The sequence below is a fragment of the Leptodactylus fuscus genome, chromosome 3 (assembly GCF_031893055.1).
Source record: "Leptodactylus fuscus isolate aLepFus1 chromosome 3, aLepFus1.hap2, whole genome shotgun sequence".
Lineage (NCBI taxonomy): Eukaryota > Metazoa > Chordata > Amphibia > Anura > Leptodactylidae > Leptodactylus > Leptodactylus fuscus.
The window spans coordinates 8,061,600-8,082,563 of NC_134267.1; the positions used below are offsets into that span (position 1 = coordinate 8,061,600).

Sequence of the window (20,964 nt, forward strand, 5' to 3'; positions counted from 1 at the left end):
ATGTGAACTATTACCCCACTAGAATCCATATCGTCACACCACTCTCATTTCAGAAAATACCAGATTGCAAAAAATTGCGCGACTCAGATGCAAAATACAGTAACAAAAAATTCACCTAAGGTCCTAGATCTGGTCGGGGTTGGCTCAGGATTTACCGGTTTGTAATGACTCGGGTTCTTTATTAATTTTCCCAAAATTTTGAGTTTAACCCAACTCAAATTTTTAGGTTTTAACACCCTGGGGCGTCTTCAGACTCTCGGAACCTTGAACATATTCGCAAGGTTTGCCCAACACCAGTCCTGGCTTTCACCATGTGTCATCGATTCTGACAACCTAAACTAGATCCAGTAATAAAAAATACCGCATTATATTGGATCCAACTGGTTTGGTGAGACTGGTCCGTCATAAACTAACGCTGGCATGGGGATAATGTCACTTTGTTCTTCTTTTATAGTGGTCATAGGTTGAACTTACCCACTGATGGACACCTCGTATATCCCCCTTATAGAGTCCTCTATTAACCCTTAAGCACTATCATGGTGTCTATCATAGACATATCATTAGGATAGACACCATGATAGTACTTAAGGGTTAATCTCTGCAGTCTTTACCTGGTCTGTATGTAAGTGACCAATGTCTTAGGTGGCTTCTAGAAGACATTGTGCCCAACCCTAAGGTCACCTCCTGGTCTTACACACATGCAGTTCCATGCAATGCAAAAACCCAATATTTTTTTTACAAAAATGATTTATAAACTCTTAAAGGGTTCATTGCACATCCACCCACCACATATCCACCAGCACGGTCAGACCTATACATATATATAGACCTATATATATATATATATACTTATATATACAGTAGTAACCCTTCGTGTGCACGGTCAGGCCCATTCATGCCTTGCACTTTCAGGGATTAGGTAAATAATGCAATGAAATTTTAGATTTGTTTGCCTTCCAGGGTTTAGGTTACATCCGCCTGATACAAGCACAGAGTATCCATGGCTCCCGCTTCCACGACCTGTTGTTTGCGAGCTCGGCGAGGATTAGATCCGAGAGTCCCTATTATTGGCACTTTAACCAGATCAGACGCAGAAGTCCATTGTGTAACGGACAAGTATTACGGTACTGATCGCCATCAATGCGATCCTATAAAACAAAGAGTAATCCTATTACACTTATAAGAAGCTATATATGGCTACAGTGTAGACTAGGGCGACAGATTATATCCTAGGAAATGTTACTGTAAAGTATAAAAGACGGGAATGATTCTGGATCTACAGATGTGAGGATGGAATAGACCGAGTCTAAGGTGTTATGTTACTATAAAGCGAGAAGGCTTTCAGAGATAGAAGGGTTAATAGTTTATTAGCTATAGCCATGATTCCATCATCATCCAGTCTGTCTGGGATGACATGAAGAGACAGACGGATTGGACAAGCAACATGCACAGAAGATCTGGGCTTAGTTCTCCAAGATGGCGGCGGGAACAACCTCCCTGCCCAGTTCTGGCAAAAACTGTCTGCAAGTACCGAGAAGAACTGATGGGAGACAAAGAGCAAGGGTCACACCAAATATTGATACAATTTACATTTCATTTTGTTTCTGAAAGCATTCTTACTGTGCAGCATTTTCTCATACCTGCCTAAAACTTTTGCACAACACTGTACACCATGAAGGAAAGTTAAGCTTGTACGCCATGTACTATGTACAAGAAAAAGGTAACAATTCCTCCTCCAATACCAGAACTGGTTACAAATCATGGAAGACAATAGTTGTTGGGTGGGTCACGGCGCTGTTAGGTGGAACGGCGACACTGGTCACGCCACATGACAGCCGTACAACCGCTGAGCCACAGAGGTTTCCATGTAAATGGGAGGAAAGTATTTCTATCTGCAGTTTCTGAATGCACCAAATTTTCGGCCCATTGCACCTTTGCTATGACACTTTTGTCCAAGCACAGACGTTTCGGTCACGTGGCGATGCCGTCTACACAAATGGAATTGCATTTATTTAATTGTATATTTCTATCATTTTTGCACGAAGAGTCTGTAGGATTCCTCTCTATGACATCACTGAGCTGGGGAGTCCTGGGGACACAAAACGGAAACCCTATCCACCTAAACCATGGACCCCATAGACTATAATGGGGTCTGCCGGGTCTCCACCCAGGTTCTGCCTGCCATTTTTGTCAGAATGGGGCACAGAGTCCCCGACTTCTAATGTGACCCTTATTTGGGCTAGCAACGTGGATTTTTGCTTTTTTTTTCCTTAGCATTTTGATTTTCATCATTTATTTTTTTAAAATAGTATTTTTTTAGGTTTTCGCTATTTTATTTCTGCTACTAGTATATCGTCTATTTTACAGTAATTAAGTACCTGCTATCGGTGACGCGGTAAATGGGGTGAAAGGCGTTTTTTTTTGGTTAATATTTTAAAAAATTTATTTATTCATTTTAATTTTTGTGGGTCCCTCAAAGATCCTTAAAGAACATTGGAGGACTTCATTGTTTTTTTAATATTTTTTACACAATTTTTACCCACTGTAACTGGACACGGGGAATCTGTGCTGCTTGTCGCTGTTACGTTCGGTTCTTGCCTGTATTCAGGTCCCCAAGTGAATGACCCGACCGGAAACCTAATCTGCTTCAAAAGGACTATAATGGTTTCCATCCAAAAAGGGCGAAAATTGTGCCTCTTTTCCACGTCTTCAAATGAAAGCACCGACTGCGCATGTGCGGCGGCCATAGGGACAATCGTGTAAGAGGCCACAAGAAAATGGTCGCCGCGCATGCGCAGTCAGCGCTTTGTTTGAAGACGTGGAAAAGAGGCGGTCGTGAGAAGAAGGAGGAGGGCGTCACTAAAGAGTCTGCAGGCAGCACAGGGGACGCCCCCTGTGCTGTCTAGAGACTCATTTGCATATGATGAAAACTGTGAATGTCATCAGAATGGCGGTGCGGGGAAGACATCTAAAGGAAGGGGAAGAATAGACTTTCTTAAGGCTTTTCCGACTTTGTAGGCCTGAAAATGATTCTAATGATTCTAATGATAGGATCTAGAGATGAGTGAGTACTATTCGAAACAGCCGTTTCGAATAGCACGCACCCATAGGAATGAATGGAAGTGGCCGGCACACCGACTTTGCCAGCGGCTGGCCACTTAACCCCCTACGTGCCGGCTGCATCCGTTCATTCCTATGGGTGCATGCTATTCGAATAGCACTCGCTCATCTCTAATAGGATCCCTTTAAGGCTGTGTTGGGTCTAGTTGGACCTATTGCCTCCTAATTCATGAGACGCATAGAGGATCTCAACAAGAAGCCACGGGACCCCATTAGTCTTTTACCCTGGGCCCACTTTCCCCTGTCCTGTATCTGGTATAATAAACTTTCATCACTAACATCATTGACATTTTGCGCATGCGTAATGGCCGTCTGCGTCTGATTCGCTTCCATCTCTCTAAGTTGTTTTTTATATGATATAAAGTGCCTATAAAATGATATTAATTCCCCGGCGGCCCAGGATCTATGGCGATGAGTTTCTGCCGCTAATCCTGGTGCCGACCAATCTCCGGTATCTTCTCACCAAGCGAATGTTCTTTCTTCAAGTAGAAGCCGTCTCTTCTGGAATATTACTTCTCTCACAATCCGTCCCCGCCTGCTATAAAGCTTCCGCTATTCCCTTCAGTAATGTCTTTGAAATTAATTTGCCGTTTTTTTTCCGTTCTTTCGTCGGTTTCCACTTCTCTGCAGCGTTCTTCACATCACATCTTCTGATCAGGCCTGACATTTACCGAGTGATATCGTAATGCGATTACAAAGACCAACTTCACAATCGGAAACTTCACTTTACTCTGTGACAAAGTGCAAAGTGCAAAGTGGATGGGATTCTTGCAAATCCCATGCCTGCTGTGCAGGAAAAACCTCAGCGTGGACACGCTGCGATTTCCAAAACCATTGTGGTTGTGGAAATCGCAGCATGTCACTTATTTCTTCCAAATAGATACATTGTAACAGAAAGTCCGCGGAGGAAAACACCGCAAACTTTCTGTTCAAAGCGCTGCAGGAAGAACCACAATGCTTTACTGTCGCAGTTTTTCCCGTCACGGTAATTGGTAAAACTAAACTATTAACCCTTGAATTTTTGGAAGCATTCTTACTTTGCACACCTGCCTAACCCTCTTGCCCACTACAGGTAAGTAATGGCCTCCTACTACCCAACCGAAGCCGCATATGGCTATTTACTACCGTATTGATCCCGGTGACCGCTGACTCTGCAGTAACTCAACATGTGCAGCCTAAAGGGCATTCAACTTAAGCTATACATTGTATGGACTCCATCAATTCCCGCTCGCAGTCACGTTAAGAGACAATAGTCCACATATAGGGCGAAGCGCAGTACAATGAGTCATACAAACCATTATCTCGCTAAGCCCTGGAATGGGAGGCCAGACCGTTCCCAAAAGTCCTGGATTACAAATTGACAATAAGTGTTTGTTTTATTCCTTATGGATATTCCTAGAATCCATTTACGTAAAATAGCGAGACAAACAAAGCGATATGGGAAACTGTAATGAATCCCTTATGTTATACTTGTAAAGGTAAAGCTTCCTTGTCGGTGAGGATGTACCAAAGATTAAGCAGCCAAAAAGACCGGCTATATTTTTGTTTGTCTGCAAGGGACTCCCATTGAAATGAATGAGAGGCAATTTTTCAGGCAGATTTGGATGCAGATGCCGCGTCAAAATCCACTTGCAAAAAACCCCTGCGGTCCCTTGCAGGCACCGGTCTCACACTTGACCTAGTCCTTGTGCTGCTGATGTCCTGGGGACACGGACAGCCTGGCGAAGGAGATTTCTAAAGTCTACATAGACAGTAATGAGAGTGCACACACTGGGGCTAATGTTATTCTAAAGGAATTTTATTTTGACTTATTTTCCACCAGTGAATTTATTGCAATAAATTGATTAAACATCTCAAACACGGTTTCATAAATTCTATACGAGTCCAGAGGACGCCATTGCGCCAATGTTCACTAAGAAGTATTTTTGGGTGGCGTTAGAAGTGCAGTGTGCAAAAGAAAGTTACAAGTAATACATTAGGTATAAAACTATGCATCATATAAACCAGGTAGACATTGCCGGATTTGAAAAACAAAAAAGCACAATCGGCACAAATCAATGTAAAAAATGGTGGCATTTTGGCTGCGGAACAAAAATATAGCATTTTATCATGCCAGCAAAGTGGATGTAGCTGCACCCTCCCCCCAACTCCTGGAGTCCAATGGGTGGAGTTACTCAGAGCCTTCCGTGTATAATTATGTAAATAGCTGTCAGCCACTGAATAGGACCCGCCCCCTGGACTCCCCAGGAAGTAACATGATGACGAGTTAGGGAGCGTTCACACTACCGTCGGTGTCCGACATGTAGTGTCCGCTCCTAGTGTCCGCTCAAAATCTGTCACGGACACTAGGAGCGGACACTAGCTGTGTCCGTGACACCTGTCATTCACTTGAATGGGCATCGGGTGCGTTCTTTTGCACTCCGTGCCCGTCCTTCCCTGTCCGCAAGAGAAGATGTCCGACTTCTCAAGCGGACAGAGGAACCCTGCATGCAGGGACAGGGAAGGACGGGCACGGAGTGCAAAAGAACGCACCCGATGCCCATTCAAGTGAATGACAGGTGTCACGGACACATCTAGTGTCCGCTCCTAGTGTCCGTGACAGATTTTGAGCGGACACTAGGAGCGGACACTACATGTCGGACACCGACGGTAGTGTGAACGCCCCCTTATATTGAATATTTACCCACAGACCTATATATCATTCTGCTCAGCTCCTCCTCCTCTATAACAGGGGTCAGCAACCTTCCAGCTGCTGTGAAACTACAACTCCCAGCATGCTCCATTCACTTCCATGGGAATTCCAAGAACAGCAGACAAAGTATGCATGCTGGGAGTTGCAGTTTTACAACGGCTGGAGTGCTGACGGTTGCCGACCCCTGCTCTATAACAAGCCGCCTGCACCTTGCACAGCATTTTCCATGTGACCGGTTCCCTACATTGTGTTATATGTAGAATATACCTACAGAGTTTTATTTGCATAAATTTAGTGCATGTTTAGCTATGAAAATTCTCATCTTATCCTAGTATCTGGTGTTTTATGTAGCAGCGTAGATGAACCGACTACAATAACACTGTGCACCACCAACATAGTCAAAAATAACAGCTTCAGCTCTGCTTCATGTCCTCTGTGCAGCCTGTTATTGCAATGAGCTGGTATACTGCCATGTTGTATCTATACGTTGGCTGATAAGGATGTCGCCACGCTGATAAGTCGCCAGGCTTGTTTTTCTCAGATGCTTTGACACATAATGGAATTTGTTCCTTCCTGAATTGTTGCTCAGCAACAAACCAGAACTTCCGTGTTGTCTCGCACATAGAGTATGGTTACACGCTAGATACTATGTACACGGGGAGAACTTTGCACTTATTAAGGGGACTGGTACAAACCGGTGAATGTCGCCTCGCCGGAGATGTGCGGGGACTTCATTGCTATGGCAGAGACCGGTCCTCGAGTACTAACCCCAAAGAGAGAATATCAGCCAATCTATACGAAGTCGAAACACTGCTATATGGGGAAAAAATGCTGCAACGTAAGAATGGAAGGGTTAATAGTTTATTTCTAACAATATTTGGTGTGACCTTTGCCCTTTGGAGGAGGAGTCCTGGAAGGGATGATCCGGCCCCCGCAGAGCCCTGATCTCACCATCACCCAGTCTGTCTGGGATGACATGGAGAGACAGACAGATTGGAGCAAGCAACATCCACAGAAGATCTGTGCGGGAACAACCTCCTTGCCGAGTTCCTTTAAAACCTAGAATTGATGGAAGGCAAAGGGCAAAGGTCACACCAAATATTGATGGGATTTACATTTGTTAATTCACAGAAATAAACGATTAACCCTTCTATTTCTGAAAGAATTGTTAGCTTACCGTATTTTTCCCCATACCTGCCTAAAACATTTGCACAGCACTGTGGGTCCAATGACTAAAGGTCCCATTAGGGATTATAGGGGGGCTCTCCTTTATTATCCTCATGTATTAGTTAGATGGATAAGTGGAGCCATTTCTTGCACATCTAGGCACTATATGGACAGCCCATTGCAATCCTGTTTATTGTCCCTGTGGGGGGCGCTGTTTTGTTTGATCTCACCAGCTGATTACAGCTGATCAAGTCCCAGTAGCCGGACTTGCTATGATCCGCTTTTCGCCCTAGTGATCCGCCTGAGATAACGCCTTCTACAGGACACCAGTGATCTTATACCTAAGCGCATGAGATACTCAGCGAGCGCCTTGTCGCTTTGTTTGGAGAATCCATAGAGCGTGGCGTACGGACTAATAGACTTCCTATGAGCCCATCCAACCCCACTTAGAACCAAACGTTCCCAACACTCAGTTTAGTGATCAATGGGGTCTCCGTATCCGCACCCCACACATCTAAACTTAGTCCCTTTATTCCCATACAACCCCTATAAGCCGTTCCCTGATCTATGTGTATAGGTTTCCCTAAGATGATCCCGTCCCATGAAATGATTGATGAATATTCCTTACTACAATTCTGGCCGATGTGAAATGTCGCCCTGTAATTTCTCTTGGTACAATGTGTATCGCTGTCATCTTGGCAGTAAGATCTAGCAGATGAACCCGCAACTAAAAAAAATGTAATAAAAGAACAAAATATGATTTCCCAAATCCTAATCCAAGAACCTCGCGGAATGGTTGCATTCTGTTTTTTGCATTACTCCCATTGCAGAGGGTGGAGGTGTGGACATTTATATAGGGCACTGCATAGGTGATTGAATTCCAAGATTTTAGGGCACATATACATAGATCTATGTTATAAGGTCACCCTCACTATTGTACTGGCCCACCGGGCTATCAGAGGATCCTCCAGTGGGACCAGGCTCCAAAACAATACAGGTCCAGCAGAAGACCCACATTCAAAGGGCAGTGTGGTCTTTTTCCTATGGTTTGGTGGGAATCTTTTTATCTGGCGAGGGCAAGGAACCCCAGTCCGATACCGGACACCCATATCTATAGGTTTGCACTGTAACATAATGGTCTGTGATGTCACTTCTCATAGATTTATACAGATATGTTGGTGCCATATCAGGGGCGTTGCTGTTGGGTTGCAACCAGGGAATATACCCCAGGTGCTGGTTCTCAGGGGGCGCTGACAGGCCACTTTTATGTATTTAGGTACAAAGTAAGGGCAGTGAAATGAACCTTTTGTACTGGATAACACGAAACGTACAGCTCTGGCTTGTAATCCGTAGCACCGAACCATAGGGACTTGATGTGCCGCCATACAGACGCCACTGCAGTTCTAAATGGGGAGACTCGCGTGTTATCCCCAATAGGTAATAATGTGTATAATATGCAATGTTCTAATATAGTTTCTTAGTAATTTCCTCCCATGGTTCTTGTCCTCATTATGGTGATTGACAAGGTGCTCTGTATCATCGCTGAAAAGGCTGAGCTCAGTGTCTAGTCTAACTCGTGCTCAGGAAATGCTGGGCAAGCAGTCCCGCTCGGCCCGGGCGTCATGTCACACAGATCCCATAGGTCGCACCTGCCTCTGAGGGATTATCAGTGCAAAGCCATAAGAAAATAATTGTGACATGGGGCATTATATTCAGCCTTGTTTTTAGGATATGCCTCATGTAGTGGCCCAAGGAATGGGGCATTGGGTTTCTTATATGACTTATAGGCACTTCTTGGGATATTTACTTATCCTGCTTTGGACAATACAACGTGTTGTTAGGTTCACGCTAGTGTTCGGGTCTGCGTTGTTCGGGTCCAAAAGATGGAGACCCTGTCCACTTAAAAAGACTATAATGGGGACCCCGACCCTAGAAGTCCTTGCACATAGGCTCACACCAACTAAAGTCCTTGAGCCAGAAGTCTCGGTTAGGTTGCACCTTCTTTTGGTGCAAATCAGTTTATCACTTATTTGCAGCAAAAATAATCAATACTTTTGACATGTTATTATATTATCATTATTATTATTATTATTACAGTGGTGGTCAAAAGATTTACTTTGTGTTCTAGCGAGAAGGTCCCGGGCCTGGCGACTACAATCTGGAAAGTTCCTCCTCTCCTGGTATTTCATCCAGCTTCAGATCCAGCGTGCCCAGATTCCGCTCATCACGTAGTGTAAGTTATATGGTTACATATAGAACTAATCTACAGAAAGGTTTTCAGTAATGGTATAGCTATATACACGTCGTGTTTAGAGATGAGCGAACACTGTTCGGATCAGCCGATCCGAACAGCACGCTCCCATAGAAATGAATGGAAGCACCTGTGACGCCGTCCGGCTGCCGGCAAAGTCAGCGTCACAGGTGCTTCCATTCATTTCTATGGGAGCGTGCTGTTCGGATCGGCTGATCCGAACAGTGTTCGCTCATCTCTAGTCGTGTCTGTATATTCTGTACATAGAGCAGTCTAGCACTGCACTGACTATACTGCGGCCTTAGGAGGTATTCACACATGGGAATTTGGCACTGAATTTCAATGAGAGGCAGTAGCTGAAGTCTTCTGCTCGTTCTTCAGGCGCATTCTATCTGAGGTTCAATGGAATGGGAGAATCAAAATATATCTTTTCCATCAGCACGGAATTTGACGCAGAATTTGTCAAATTTTGCTTGTGGAATTTGGAAAGTATGGGATATATGGAATGTATGGGACTGATGGAAGGTATGAGATATATGGAAGGTATGGGATATATGGAAGGTATGGGACTGATGGAAGGTATGGGACTGATGGAAGGTATGGGATATATGGAAGGTATGGGATATATGGAAGGTATGGGACATATGGAAGGTATGGGACTGATGGAAGGTATGGGACTGATGGAAGGTATGGGATATATGGAAGGTATGGGATATATGGAAGGTATGGGACTGATGGAAGGTATGGGACTGATGGAAGGTATGGGATATATGGAAGGTATGGGACTGATGGAAGGTATGGGACTGATGGAAGGTATGGGATATATGGAAGGTATGGGATATATGGAAGGTATGGGATATATGGAAGGTATGGGACATATGGAAGGTATGGGACTGATGGAAGGTATGGGACTGATGGAAGGTATGGGACTGATGGAAGGTATGGGACTGATGGAAGGTATGGGATATATGGAAGGTATGGGATATATGGAAGGTATGGGATATATGGAAGGTATGGGACTGATGGAAGGTATGGGATATATGGAAGGTATGGGATATATGGAAGGTATGGGATATATGGAAGGTATGGGACTGATGGAAGGTATGGGATATATGGAAGGTATGGGATATATGGAAGGTATGGGACTGATGGAAGGTATGGGACTGATGGAAGGTATGGGACATATGGAAGGTATGGGATATATGGAAGGTATGGGACTGATGGAAGGTATGGGATATATGGAAGGTATGGGATATATGGAAGGTATGGGATATATGGAAGGTATGGGATATATGGAAGGTATGGGACTGATGGAAAGTATGGGATATATGGAATGTATGGGACTGATGGAAGGTATGAGATATATGGAAGGTATGGGATATATGGAAGGTATGGGATATATGGAAGGTATGGGATATATGGAAGGTATGGGATATATGGAAGGTATGGGACTGATGGAAGGTATGGGATATATGGAAGGTATGGGATATATGGAAGGTATGGGACTGATGGAAGGTATGGGACATATGGAAGGTATGGGACTGATGGAAGGTATGGGACTGATGGAAGGTATGGGATATATGGAAGGTATGGGATATATGGAAGGTATGGGACTGATGGAAGGTATGAGATATATGGAAGGTATGGGATATATGGAAGGTATGGGATATATGGAAGGTATGGGATATATGGAAGGTATGGGACTGATGGAAGGTATGGGATATATGGAAGGTATGGGACTGATGGAAGGTATGGGACATATGGAAGGTATGGGACTGATGGAAGGTATGGGACTGATGGAAGGTATGGGATATATGGAAGGTATGGGATATATGGAAGGTATGGGACTGATGGAAGGTATGGGATATATGGAAGGTATGGGACTGATGGAAGGTATGGGACTGATGGAAGGTATGGGATATATGGAAGGTATGGGATATATGGAAGGTATGGGACTGATGGAAGGTATGGGACTGATGGAAGGTATGGGACTGATGGAAGGTATGGGACTGATGGAAGGTATGGGATATATGGAAGGTATGGGATATATGGAAGGTATGGGACTGATGGAAGGTATGGGATATATGGAAGGTATGGGATATATGGAAGGTATGGGACTGATGGAAGGTATGGGATATATGGAAGGCATGGGATATATGGAAGGTATGGGACTGATGGAAGGTATGAGATATATGGAAGGTATGGGATATATGGAAGGTATGGGATATATGGAAGGTATGGGATATATGGAAGGTATGGGACTGATGGAAGGTATGGGATATATGGAAGGTATGGGACTGATGGAAGGTATGGGACATATGGAAGGTATGGGACTGATGGAAGGTATGGGACTGATGGAAGGTATGGGACTGATGGAAGGTATGGGATATATGGAAGGTATGGGATATATGGAAGGTATGGGACTGATGGAAGGTATGGGACATATGGAAGGTATGGGATATATGGAAGGTATGGGATATATGGAAGGTATGGGACTGATGGAAGGTATGGGACTGATGGAAGGTATGGGACTGATGGAAGGTATGCATAGTGTTCTGGCCAGTGTAATCTTGTACACACACGGAGCAAGCTGAGTCTTATTTATTTGAAAGACGATGACCACAATGAGGACCTCCACCTAATGTACTCCATCGGCATGTGCGATTGGTTCCCTTTAAGGCTAAGGCCCCACATAGCAAAACGCTGCAGAAAAGCGTAAAATCATGTATTACGTATGGTTTTTTTGTTTTTTTTTTTTGGGGGGGGGGGTTAGCCATCCACCTTGCTGGTACTGTAAAACGCTACAGAATAGGACTTCAATTGAAGATCATTGCGGTTCTGACACATAGGACCCCCGCGAATCAACTGTTTGCAGCGGCAACAGCTATTCTTAGGATAGGTCATCGATTGTAGATCTCTGGGGGTCCGAAGCAGCAGCTTCCGTTTTACTGACCATGTGACTTACATTCATTGGCCACATATTGCCCGGGACAGCTAATCTGTGTGTCGGGCCCCTTAGAATAGCTCAACAATTACAAAGCCTGGAAAATCCGTTTAAGTGTAATGTGACATTAGCATAGTAAGGTGTATATATATATACTGTATATATATATATATATATATATATATATATCAACCGTGAAGTATTTTGTGATAGCTGTAACGCTAAAGCCAGAAGATTGTTAAGATGAGTCCGGGCAGCTTATGTAGCATCATGGCTGGCAGTCGCTTAGATCTGAGGAAATGCATTTGGTGGGCCGCCAACATTTCAGGGCTAGTTTACATGGAGTGGCCTTTATGCCGCGTTACGTTTCGTGACTCCGGGGACTGACAGCTGTTTTATTATCGGGTGCTAAGCCATTAGAGCGGCTGCAAATTACACATTTCCTCTGTCTGCCGACAAGCAAACAAGTCCTACGTCCTCATAAAAATGATATACTCTCATAAAGGCTTCGGCCTTCACCACGCTACACTTTTATATTCCGTTTATGCCTGGTTCTATATCTGCAGTATTTTTCCTCTTATTTCAATAAAATGTCATTATTTCAGGTAATATTATTTCTTGTTAGTGAGAAGCAAAGCCAGCAAGAAACCTAAGAACAAGGCTATGGCCCTGTAGGCCGAGGCCTAACCTGCAGCTCCTGCGCCCAGACCTGTAGTATGAAGCTCCTGGGCCTCAATGCAAAATCTATACCTGGTCCCCCTACTAGAATGTGTTATATATAGTATTGGACTCCTTATATTGGAAGGAGATACCATGTAGGACCCCGTAATCTTTGGCCTTGGTTTCACTGCAACCTCTGCTCAAGTTATAGCCATGGCCCTGGACTGAGAAGACGCTAGTAAGGGGAACAAGGGGCAAGAAGGCTCTTCATTGGTGATGTATAAAGGCTGAATTACTGCATATGTCCCAGGGCGGAATATGATCCTTTCCTTGGCAATAAATATACAGGGGTTCTAGGGGTTTCATTCATATACTGTACATACCTCCCAACCATCTTGGATTCTGCGGGACATTCCCGGATTGTGGGTAGGGTTGAGCGATTGGGATCAGAAGAGATTGGATCCCGATCGGCGATTGAGCAAATTTCATGGAAAATTATCAGAAATCGGATTTTGAAATCTCAAGATCAGCTCAACCCTAAAAGTGACCTTTCCCATAGAGAAGCATTGACTAGGGTTGAGCGATCGGGATCGGGAAAGATCAGATCCAAGATCGAGCAAATTTCACGATCGAGATTGGCTGGAAAATGATCAGAAATCGGATTTTAAAATCGATCCTGAAATCTCAAGATTGGCTCAACCCTAATTGTGAGCCCTGTCTCGGTGGGTGGGAGGTATATCCCGGTTTCAACTCATCTGCGTCCAAAGGATGCAGATGAGTTGACTACACTGGTGAATGGAGCAGGAGCTGTGATCTTTGCCCTTTGGAGGAGGAGTCCTAGAAGGGATGATCCGGCCCCCGCGGATATAGCCCTGCTCTCACCATCCTCCAGTCTGTCTGGGGTGACCTGAAGAGACAGACAGATTGGAGCAAACCAACGTCAACACAAAGTGGTCATAAACAGAAGTTTTAGTAGACGGGTGAAAAATCTGCGTCCACATCCACAGCAGACAATGGCCAAAATGATAAAAATGAGCCATTTGGGGGGCACCTTTTATTTGATTGTGCATGTCGCGCCTTGTTGTTGGGCCGTTTCCGTCATGTCCCGATAACACTAAAAATAACTCAAATCTTAAAATCTTATCCAACCTACAAACAGAAATCCTGAACCGACGCCCAATGAGTCAGGAAGAAGCCAGGGGCAGGTGCAGCAGTGATTTGGCCGAGGGCTGTGACAAATACAATTATTTATACAATATTACTAAAGTAAACACGTATTCGCCACCGCCGCCGCGCACCACTACTCCTCTCCTCTCACCGCAGTGTGTAACACAACACTCCATGGAGGCAAAACAAAGGTGCAGCATCAATGTATTACCCACAGTTATAACCATCACCTGCAGACGAGGGAGTCACAGGTAATTTGTGAGTTAATGATCGTTAATTACTAGTTCCTTAACCTGTCGCCGGCTTCTACTTATTGTATCATATTTTTCTGTAGGATTGTTTGGTTGAGAAAAAGTCAACAATGAAACTTTGTACGCCGCGCGGTTTACAGGATAATGGACCCCAAAAGTGAAAACATTAATTATAACGCGGCGTGCAAGATGTCGGGGAAAGTGGAGAATGGAAACATCTACGACATTGGGATATAATCATAGGTTGTCTGTATTGGCAGAGAAGGTCTGGTGAGGGGAATTGTGGGAAGGGAGCCCTGGGCTTCTATTGTTCCAGGAGAAGGATCTTGGCAACAGAAAAGTGACGGTTTTATCATAGCCCGTGTAATATATACTGGTGCAGCAGAGCTGAGGTTGTGGTGTAGTACAAGACTCTGTCATCACTGTCTGTTACCTATTGTTTAGAGGACGGCAGGTGACCCCGGATATTGGGCTGTTACCTGGAGGATCAGATTAGCATTGGTATACATACGTGTGCAAAGATGAATAGCAATGTGAATTAATATATATATACATATAACTGGGGGGAAAGTGACATCAGTGCTCAGCTTGGAGCAGAATGTTGTTCCTTAGGTAAGTTCCCCTAAACTAAGAAAAGATTAGTTTGATATATATTGTTAGGTAGGCTAAAGACACTTGGCATAAAGGGAATCTGTCACCAGACCCAGCATATCACCCCAGCCCTGCAGATAGATAGGTTACTGTCACCAGACCCAGCATATCACCCCAGTCCTGCAGATAGATAGGTTACTGTCACCAGAACCAGCATATCACCCCAGCCCTGCAGATAGATAGGTTACTGTCACCAGAACCAGCATATCACCCCAGCCCTGCAGATAGATAGGTTACTGTCACCAGATCCAGCATATCACCCCAGCCCTGCAGATAGATAGGTTACTGTCACCAGAACCAGCATATCACCCCAGCCCTGCAGATAGATAGGTTACTGTCACCAGCATATCACCCCAGTCCTGCAGATAGATAGGTTACTGTCACCAGACCCAGCATATCACCCCAGCCCTGCAGATAGATAGGTTACTGTCACCAGTCCAGCATATCACCCCAGCCCTGCAGATAGATAGGTTACTGTCACCAGCATATCACCCCAGTCCTGCAGATAGATAGGTTACTGTCACCAGACCCAGCATATCACCCCAGCCCTGCAGATAGATAGGTTAGAGTCCCTGAATCAAATTGTGTTCTTTTGTAAGTCGCTACCTCTGTTCCTGAGATATCCCTGTTTGTGTCAGTATTTGGAGCAATGATGTACCTTGCTACAGCAACAGAAACGCCTTGTTGCTCCAAAGAGCACATTTGAATATTGACAAAAACATTGATATCATGACAATAGAGGCAGCGATTCAAAAGGGGAAAATATAGATTCAGGTGACTCTAGCTAGAGATGGACGAACTCCTCAAGATTCTGCACAGTTTTCCTCTGCGGACTTTCTGCCCTTATTATACAGAACACACCAGCTATCCACAGCTATCATTGACATGCTGCAGATTTTCTTTCTGCAGCGTGTGGATGGAATTAGCCCCCATCCCATCCACTTTGCAGGTACTGTAAAATGCTGCGTTCATGCAACATGGGGCCCGGCCTAAATTGGCTTAAAACATTGTGTAGAACACGAGAGAATCCTGGCGCTCCTGTGGGCCAATCACAGGAGAGACGCTGCCGCTATTGAATTCAATAATAGCAGAGGCTCCTCTGTCCTCGGTTCCCTCCACCTGGGCTGCGGCACTACTACTCACTTACAGCTTCTGCATGCGGCCTCCTTTTATTGTGATGAGCAGGAACACTTACTGTCTCAGGTGGCCAAATGATATTGGGCCAACAAATAATACAAGGCCAGTAAATGGACGCCCATTAAATGACTCCCTATTGTAGACCATAATAAGGGAAAGCCGGTAATCCTCTCATGTGAAAGCACCAGCGGCTGCAGCACCGACGGTGACCGTGCTGTAGACGGAACACGGCTTACACCGCCCTAAAAACACAACAGTGAAAGAAACACAAACAAACCGCAATAAGACCAATTACACAAGGCTGTATGTACACATAGGAGACAATACAAATAAGAAGAAAGTGCAGATAAAGCAAACACAAGGATGCAATATCAGGTTGGAATGATGGCTCAGACCTTTAGGCCCCACGTGGTGGAAACGCAGCTTTTATTTGTTGCACATCTTTTTTGAGCTAAATCCAAGAATGGAAAAGATATCGGAAGTTCTTATACTTCTCCCTTCTGCTTAATCCACCCCTGACTTTGTCTAAAAAAAACCCCGCACCCAATCTGCAACAAAAATAGCTGCGTTTCCGCATCGTGGCAGCTAAGACTGAGGCTCCAAAAAATGCTGCGGGAAATACCACGGCGGCAACACAAGGCAGATTTTCCAGCCCCGTTTTTAACCATGGACTTTCTGCTTCCATCATACCGTACGCCTTATACGATGTTACAGTAGGTGTAATTGACATGTTGCGATTTCCAAAACCACAACGTATCCGCAATGTCTGGATGAGATTTACTAGAATTCTATCCACTTTTCAGGGACTGTAAAACACTGCACAGCGTGCTGCGGCCTAACCTCTGCATTTACGAGGCCCCGGCCTTAAAGAATATTTCTAGGAGTTGAATATGGGTGACCGATCCTTGGCAAAGATCAAACATTTCTGATCGTGGAGGTCTGACATACGACCAGCTGTTTGAAGAGACCACGGTATCCTGGTGAGCACTGTGGTACCGTCAGTATATAGTGACTGCGATACAGTACTTTGTATAGTGGCTTTGTATGGAATTGCAGCTCAGCCCCAATTACTTGAATGGGACAGAGGTGCAAGCAGGACATGTGACCAATGAATGTGGCGCTAACCATTGAGCAGCTGATCTGTGGGGGTCCTAGATATCAGATTTGGATGTTCAACTCAACATAAAGATCCAAAATGTCTCCCAATCCAATAGTTTATTTTTGTCAATTAACAAAATAAAGTGACCGAAGAAGAGAAATGTAAATCCCATCAATATTTGGGGTGACCTTTGCCCTTTGGAGGAGGAGTCCTGGAAGGGATGATCCAGCCCCCACCAATATAGCCCTGATCTCATCATCATCCAATCTGTCTGGGATGATATGAAGAGACAGACGGATTGGAGCGAGCAACATCCACAGAAGATCTGGGCTTAGTTCTCCAAGATGGCGGCGGGAACAACCTCCCTGCCCAGTTCTGCCCAAAAACTGTCTGCAAGTACCGAGAAGAACTGATGGGGGGCAAAGGGTAAAGGTCACACCGAATATTGATACAATTTACATTTCTCTTTTCTTCATTCACTTCATTTTGTTACTTGACACAAATGAACTATTAACCCTTCTATTTCTGAGCGCCTTCTTACTGTGCAGCATTTTTCCATACCTGCCTAATTTTTTTGCACCGTACTGTATATTACTCTTCCTACCACACAACATAGGTTTCAGCGAGTGATCGGGGAGAAGCTTTGTTACTTTGTAGCTCCATTTCAATGTAAAATAAATTCAGTATCAAACATAAAATAGATACAAGAAAGTAAATCTGGACACACCGCAGTGATATAATACCGCCAACCGCTACCATAACGTATTTATACAGGAAACATGTAGCTGTTTTTATGGGCAGATTATTCAGTATTAGACGAGTATATAATGACACAATGTAGCAAGTCAATCGGGAAACATGTTTATGCCGTGACGATCCGGTGTTCCCGCTGAGTCTTCATTATAGACGTGTCTTTAGCTGTCATGGTGCGCATGAAGTGGTGACATCCAATATCGTCTTGTGTATCAAAAAGACGCGTTAGTGTAAAAATATCTTGTTCTCTAGGATAATAGGAGGCGATCATTCCAATTAATGCTATAGGATACAATTTATCACATTATAATGAGACTCTAGATTTCCTTTCTCCCGCGTTTCCGCTGTGAGTTCGCTGTTTTGTGGTGCACACGTCTCCCCTTACTTTCTTAAAGGGATCTTTGATCTTCACCGCTGGAGTGTGACCGATGTACCTTCTGATAATTCCGAAAATTCATTCAGCCCCATAGTGGAGTGATGTTTGTCAATGCAGTCTATGATCGGGCAATGATGGGAACGCGCTCTCCTAGGAACATCTGTTCCCGATTATTCCCCCACTTGTGACCCTAAAATTATGGATTTGGATGTTCCTCTTTAGAGGTTTCAAAAAAATCAACAGCAGGCTCTTCTTCCCACGGAGTAACGCGCCGCTCTTTCTGACACGTAAACGCGTGTCAGAGTGAGCACTGTAAAACAGAATCCCATTGACTTCAATGGGTGCCGTCTTACGCGCGCTACACATTGAAATCAATGGGTTAAAAAGCCTCCTAGTGCGCATAAGAAGTCAATGGGATTCTGTTTTACAGCGCTCACTCTGACACGTTTTTACGTGTCAGAATGAGCGGCGCGTTACTCCGTGGGAACAGAGCCTTATAGTTTCCGAGCTTCGCATCTCATTGGTTACCGGGTTATATGAATTGCACTTTGTGTCCCTTCACAAGAGCCGAGGACTGGGACAATGACCCGGGACAGACAGTCCTGGAAAAATTTGTTCCCACTCATCGTCTATTACCACATACAGGTTATGGTGCCTCATAAAAGATGGGATCACCCAAAGCCTTGACAAGGGTCAATGATCACAAAATGGGTCAATTGCAACAATTGGCGCAAGTCTTGGCAGGTATACAAAGTTACTCTTTTTGGAAGTTTATATTACTATATGTCTTATGAGTTTATATTACTATAGGTCTTATAAGTTTACATTACTATAGGACTTATGAGTTTATATTACTCGGTGTCTCAGATATATATTCTATTTCTTGCATTTGTGGGATTCAGGCAGTATATGTACGAGCTGCTTTAGACAACCTCATTGTCTACAATGGCTGCAGAAAATAACCACTTCAATACACTTGGCTTGAGATCGAGTCTGCAAATCTAATGTTTCTTCAGCAACCGAACATAAACACAAGGCCTTTGGAGAAAATGTCCATAGAGACGGAGGAAACGAAGGGTTTGCACAATAGAGATGTGGCCCGCGGTGCCCGGGATGGCCGTCCGAATACGTGTTCTGTACAGATCATCACCACTGACTAAGCTGGCATGAAATGAGCCAGCGACTTCGCTCTGGCCCGGCAATAATAAGTTCCTCTTCATTAGCAGGTGGGAATTCAGGCAGCGCAGAGGCCAACATGATAATCCCTCAGCTGTCTGAAAACGTAGCAACAACCAGCAGCGATGTGTACAAGCAATCTGACAAGAGAACGACATCACTATCGTGTACTGGGCAAACAGCATAAGAGGTCAACGCTCGAGGAGGGCGGAAAATAAACGGGACCGGCTTACAAAATAATAATCACAAGAAAATATAAATATAAAAATTTCTAAAATATTATAATATAATAATAATAAAAAAATATATAATAATAATAAATAATAAAAAATAATAAAAATATATATATAGATATACATATTTTTTATTTTATTTTATTTTTTATTAAGGAGACAAGGTGGAGAGTCCCAAATATCTTTACAGAGAGCCTAGCAATGATAAAAAATCTTTATACTTGCTTGGACATGAGTCTGTCATACTCCCAGCGCATGCGCCGTTCTTCCTTGAACCTAGGGCATCACACCATTGCTTGACGGTGCATACGCTCAAGGTCCAATGCATACGCGGTGAGGTCAAGGTGTACTGTTTTGGTGTCAGTGAAGTACTACACATACGCCCAAGGCCTGGAGAGCAAAGACTCTTTCCAAAAAAAATAAAAATCTGATAAGGGATAGAAATAGTATAGAGATAAGAGACGCAACATCATTGGTCCACTCGTGGATAACGAGGAAGTTTCACCATCACCACCAACTACACTCCACTTGCATCCATTAATAGGCACCGCTCCAATGATTCCAGAGAAGTTGGAATTGTTTCTCTAGCCTCCACCATTCCTGAGCAATGACTGCTTTTAGTTCCGGTGTCTGATATCCTCACTAGACTCTCTAACATCAAGTGGGTGATGTCAGGCAGGGGGCGGGATGCAGAGCTCCAATCAGAGGCGAGAGCTCTGAGTCCCACCCCCTTTCCCTGACATCACCCCCTTGACCTTAGAGAGTCTAGTGAGGATATCAGGCTCCAAAACTAACATCATTGATTGCTCAGGAATGGTGGGGGGTAGAGAAAAAATTCCAACTGTGCTGGAAACCGTGAGAAGGAACCTAATAAAGAATGTGTAGTGAAGGAAGGAGTAGGTTCTCATTAAGTGTCCCATAGTTACCTGCCAGGTTCCCTTCAGTACTACACTAATTTACATGAATAGAAATGTCCAAAGGGCGGAAATACTTTTCTAAATGTTAATATGACATGTGATAATGCTGTGCCTATAAGACTGTACCTCTCGTCCCATAGACCGCAATAATCACGTTCGCTTTATCGCATTATCAAGAGAAGGGGAAAGTTGCTATTTTTGTTTTACCTTCTGATCATCTCCAGCGGTGTCAGCAACGGAGCCGGATCTCTCAAAGGGAATTTATTTCCAGCGTGCGGCTTCATTGCCCTCAGTATTAGTTGTTATTACATAGTCGTACATTGAGAGACAGCGCCAAATATAGTCCTTGTGTCTTTGGTGACTCACTCTC

The 20,964-nt window shown here is 44.2% G+C and overlaps 1 protein-coding gene across 1 annotated transcript in view; it reads left to right on the forward strand.

Annotated features, from left to right (window-relative positions):
* STPG4 (sperm-tail PG-rich repeat containing 4) overlaps positions 1–20,964 on the forward strand; it is a 64,641-nt gene that overhangs the window by 17,428 nt on the left and 26,249 nt on the right. Inside the window, exon 6 of the mRNA XM_075267051.1 lies at positions 9,108–9,212. Within this exon, the coding sequence (XP_075123152.1) occupies positions 9,108–9,212 (105 nt within the window). The remainder of the gene's footprint in view (positions 1–9,107; positions 9,213–20,964) is intronic.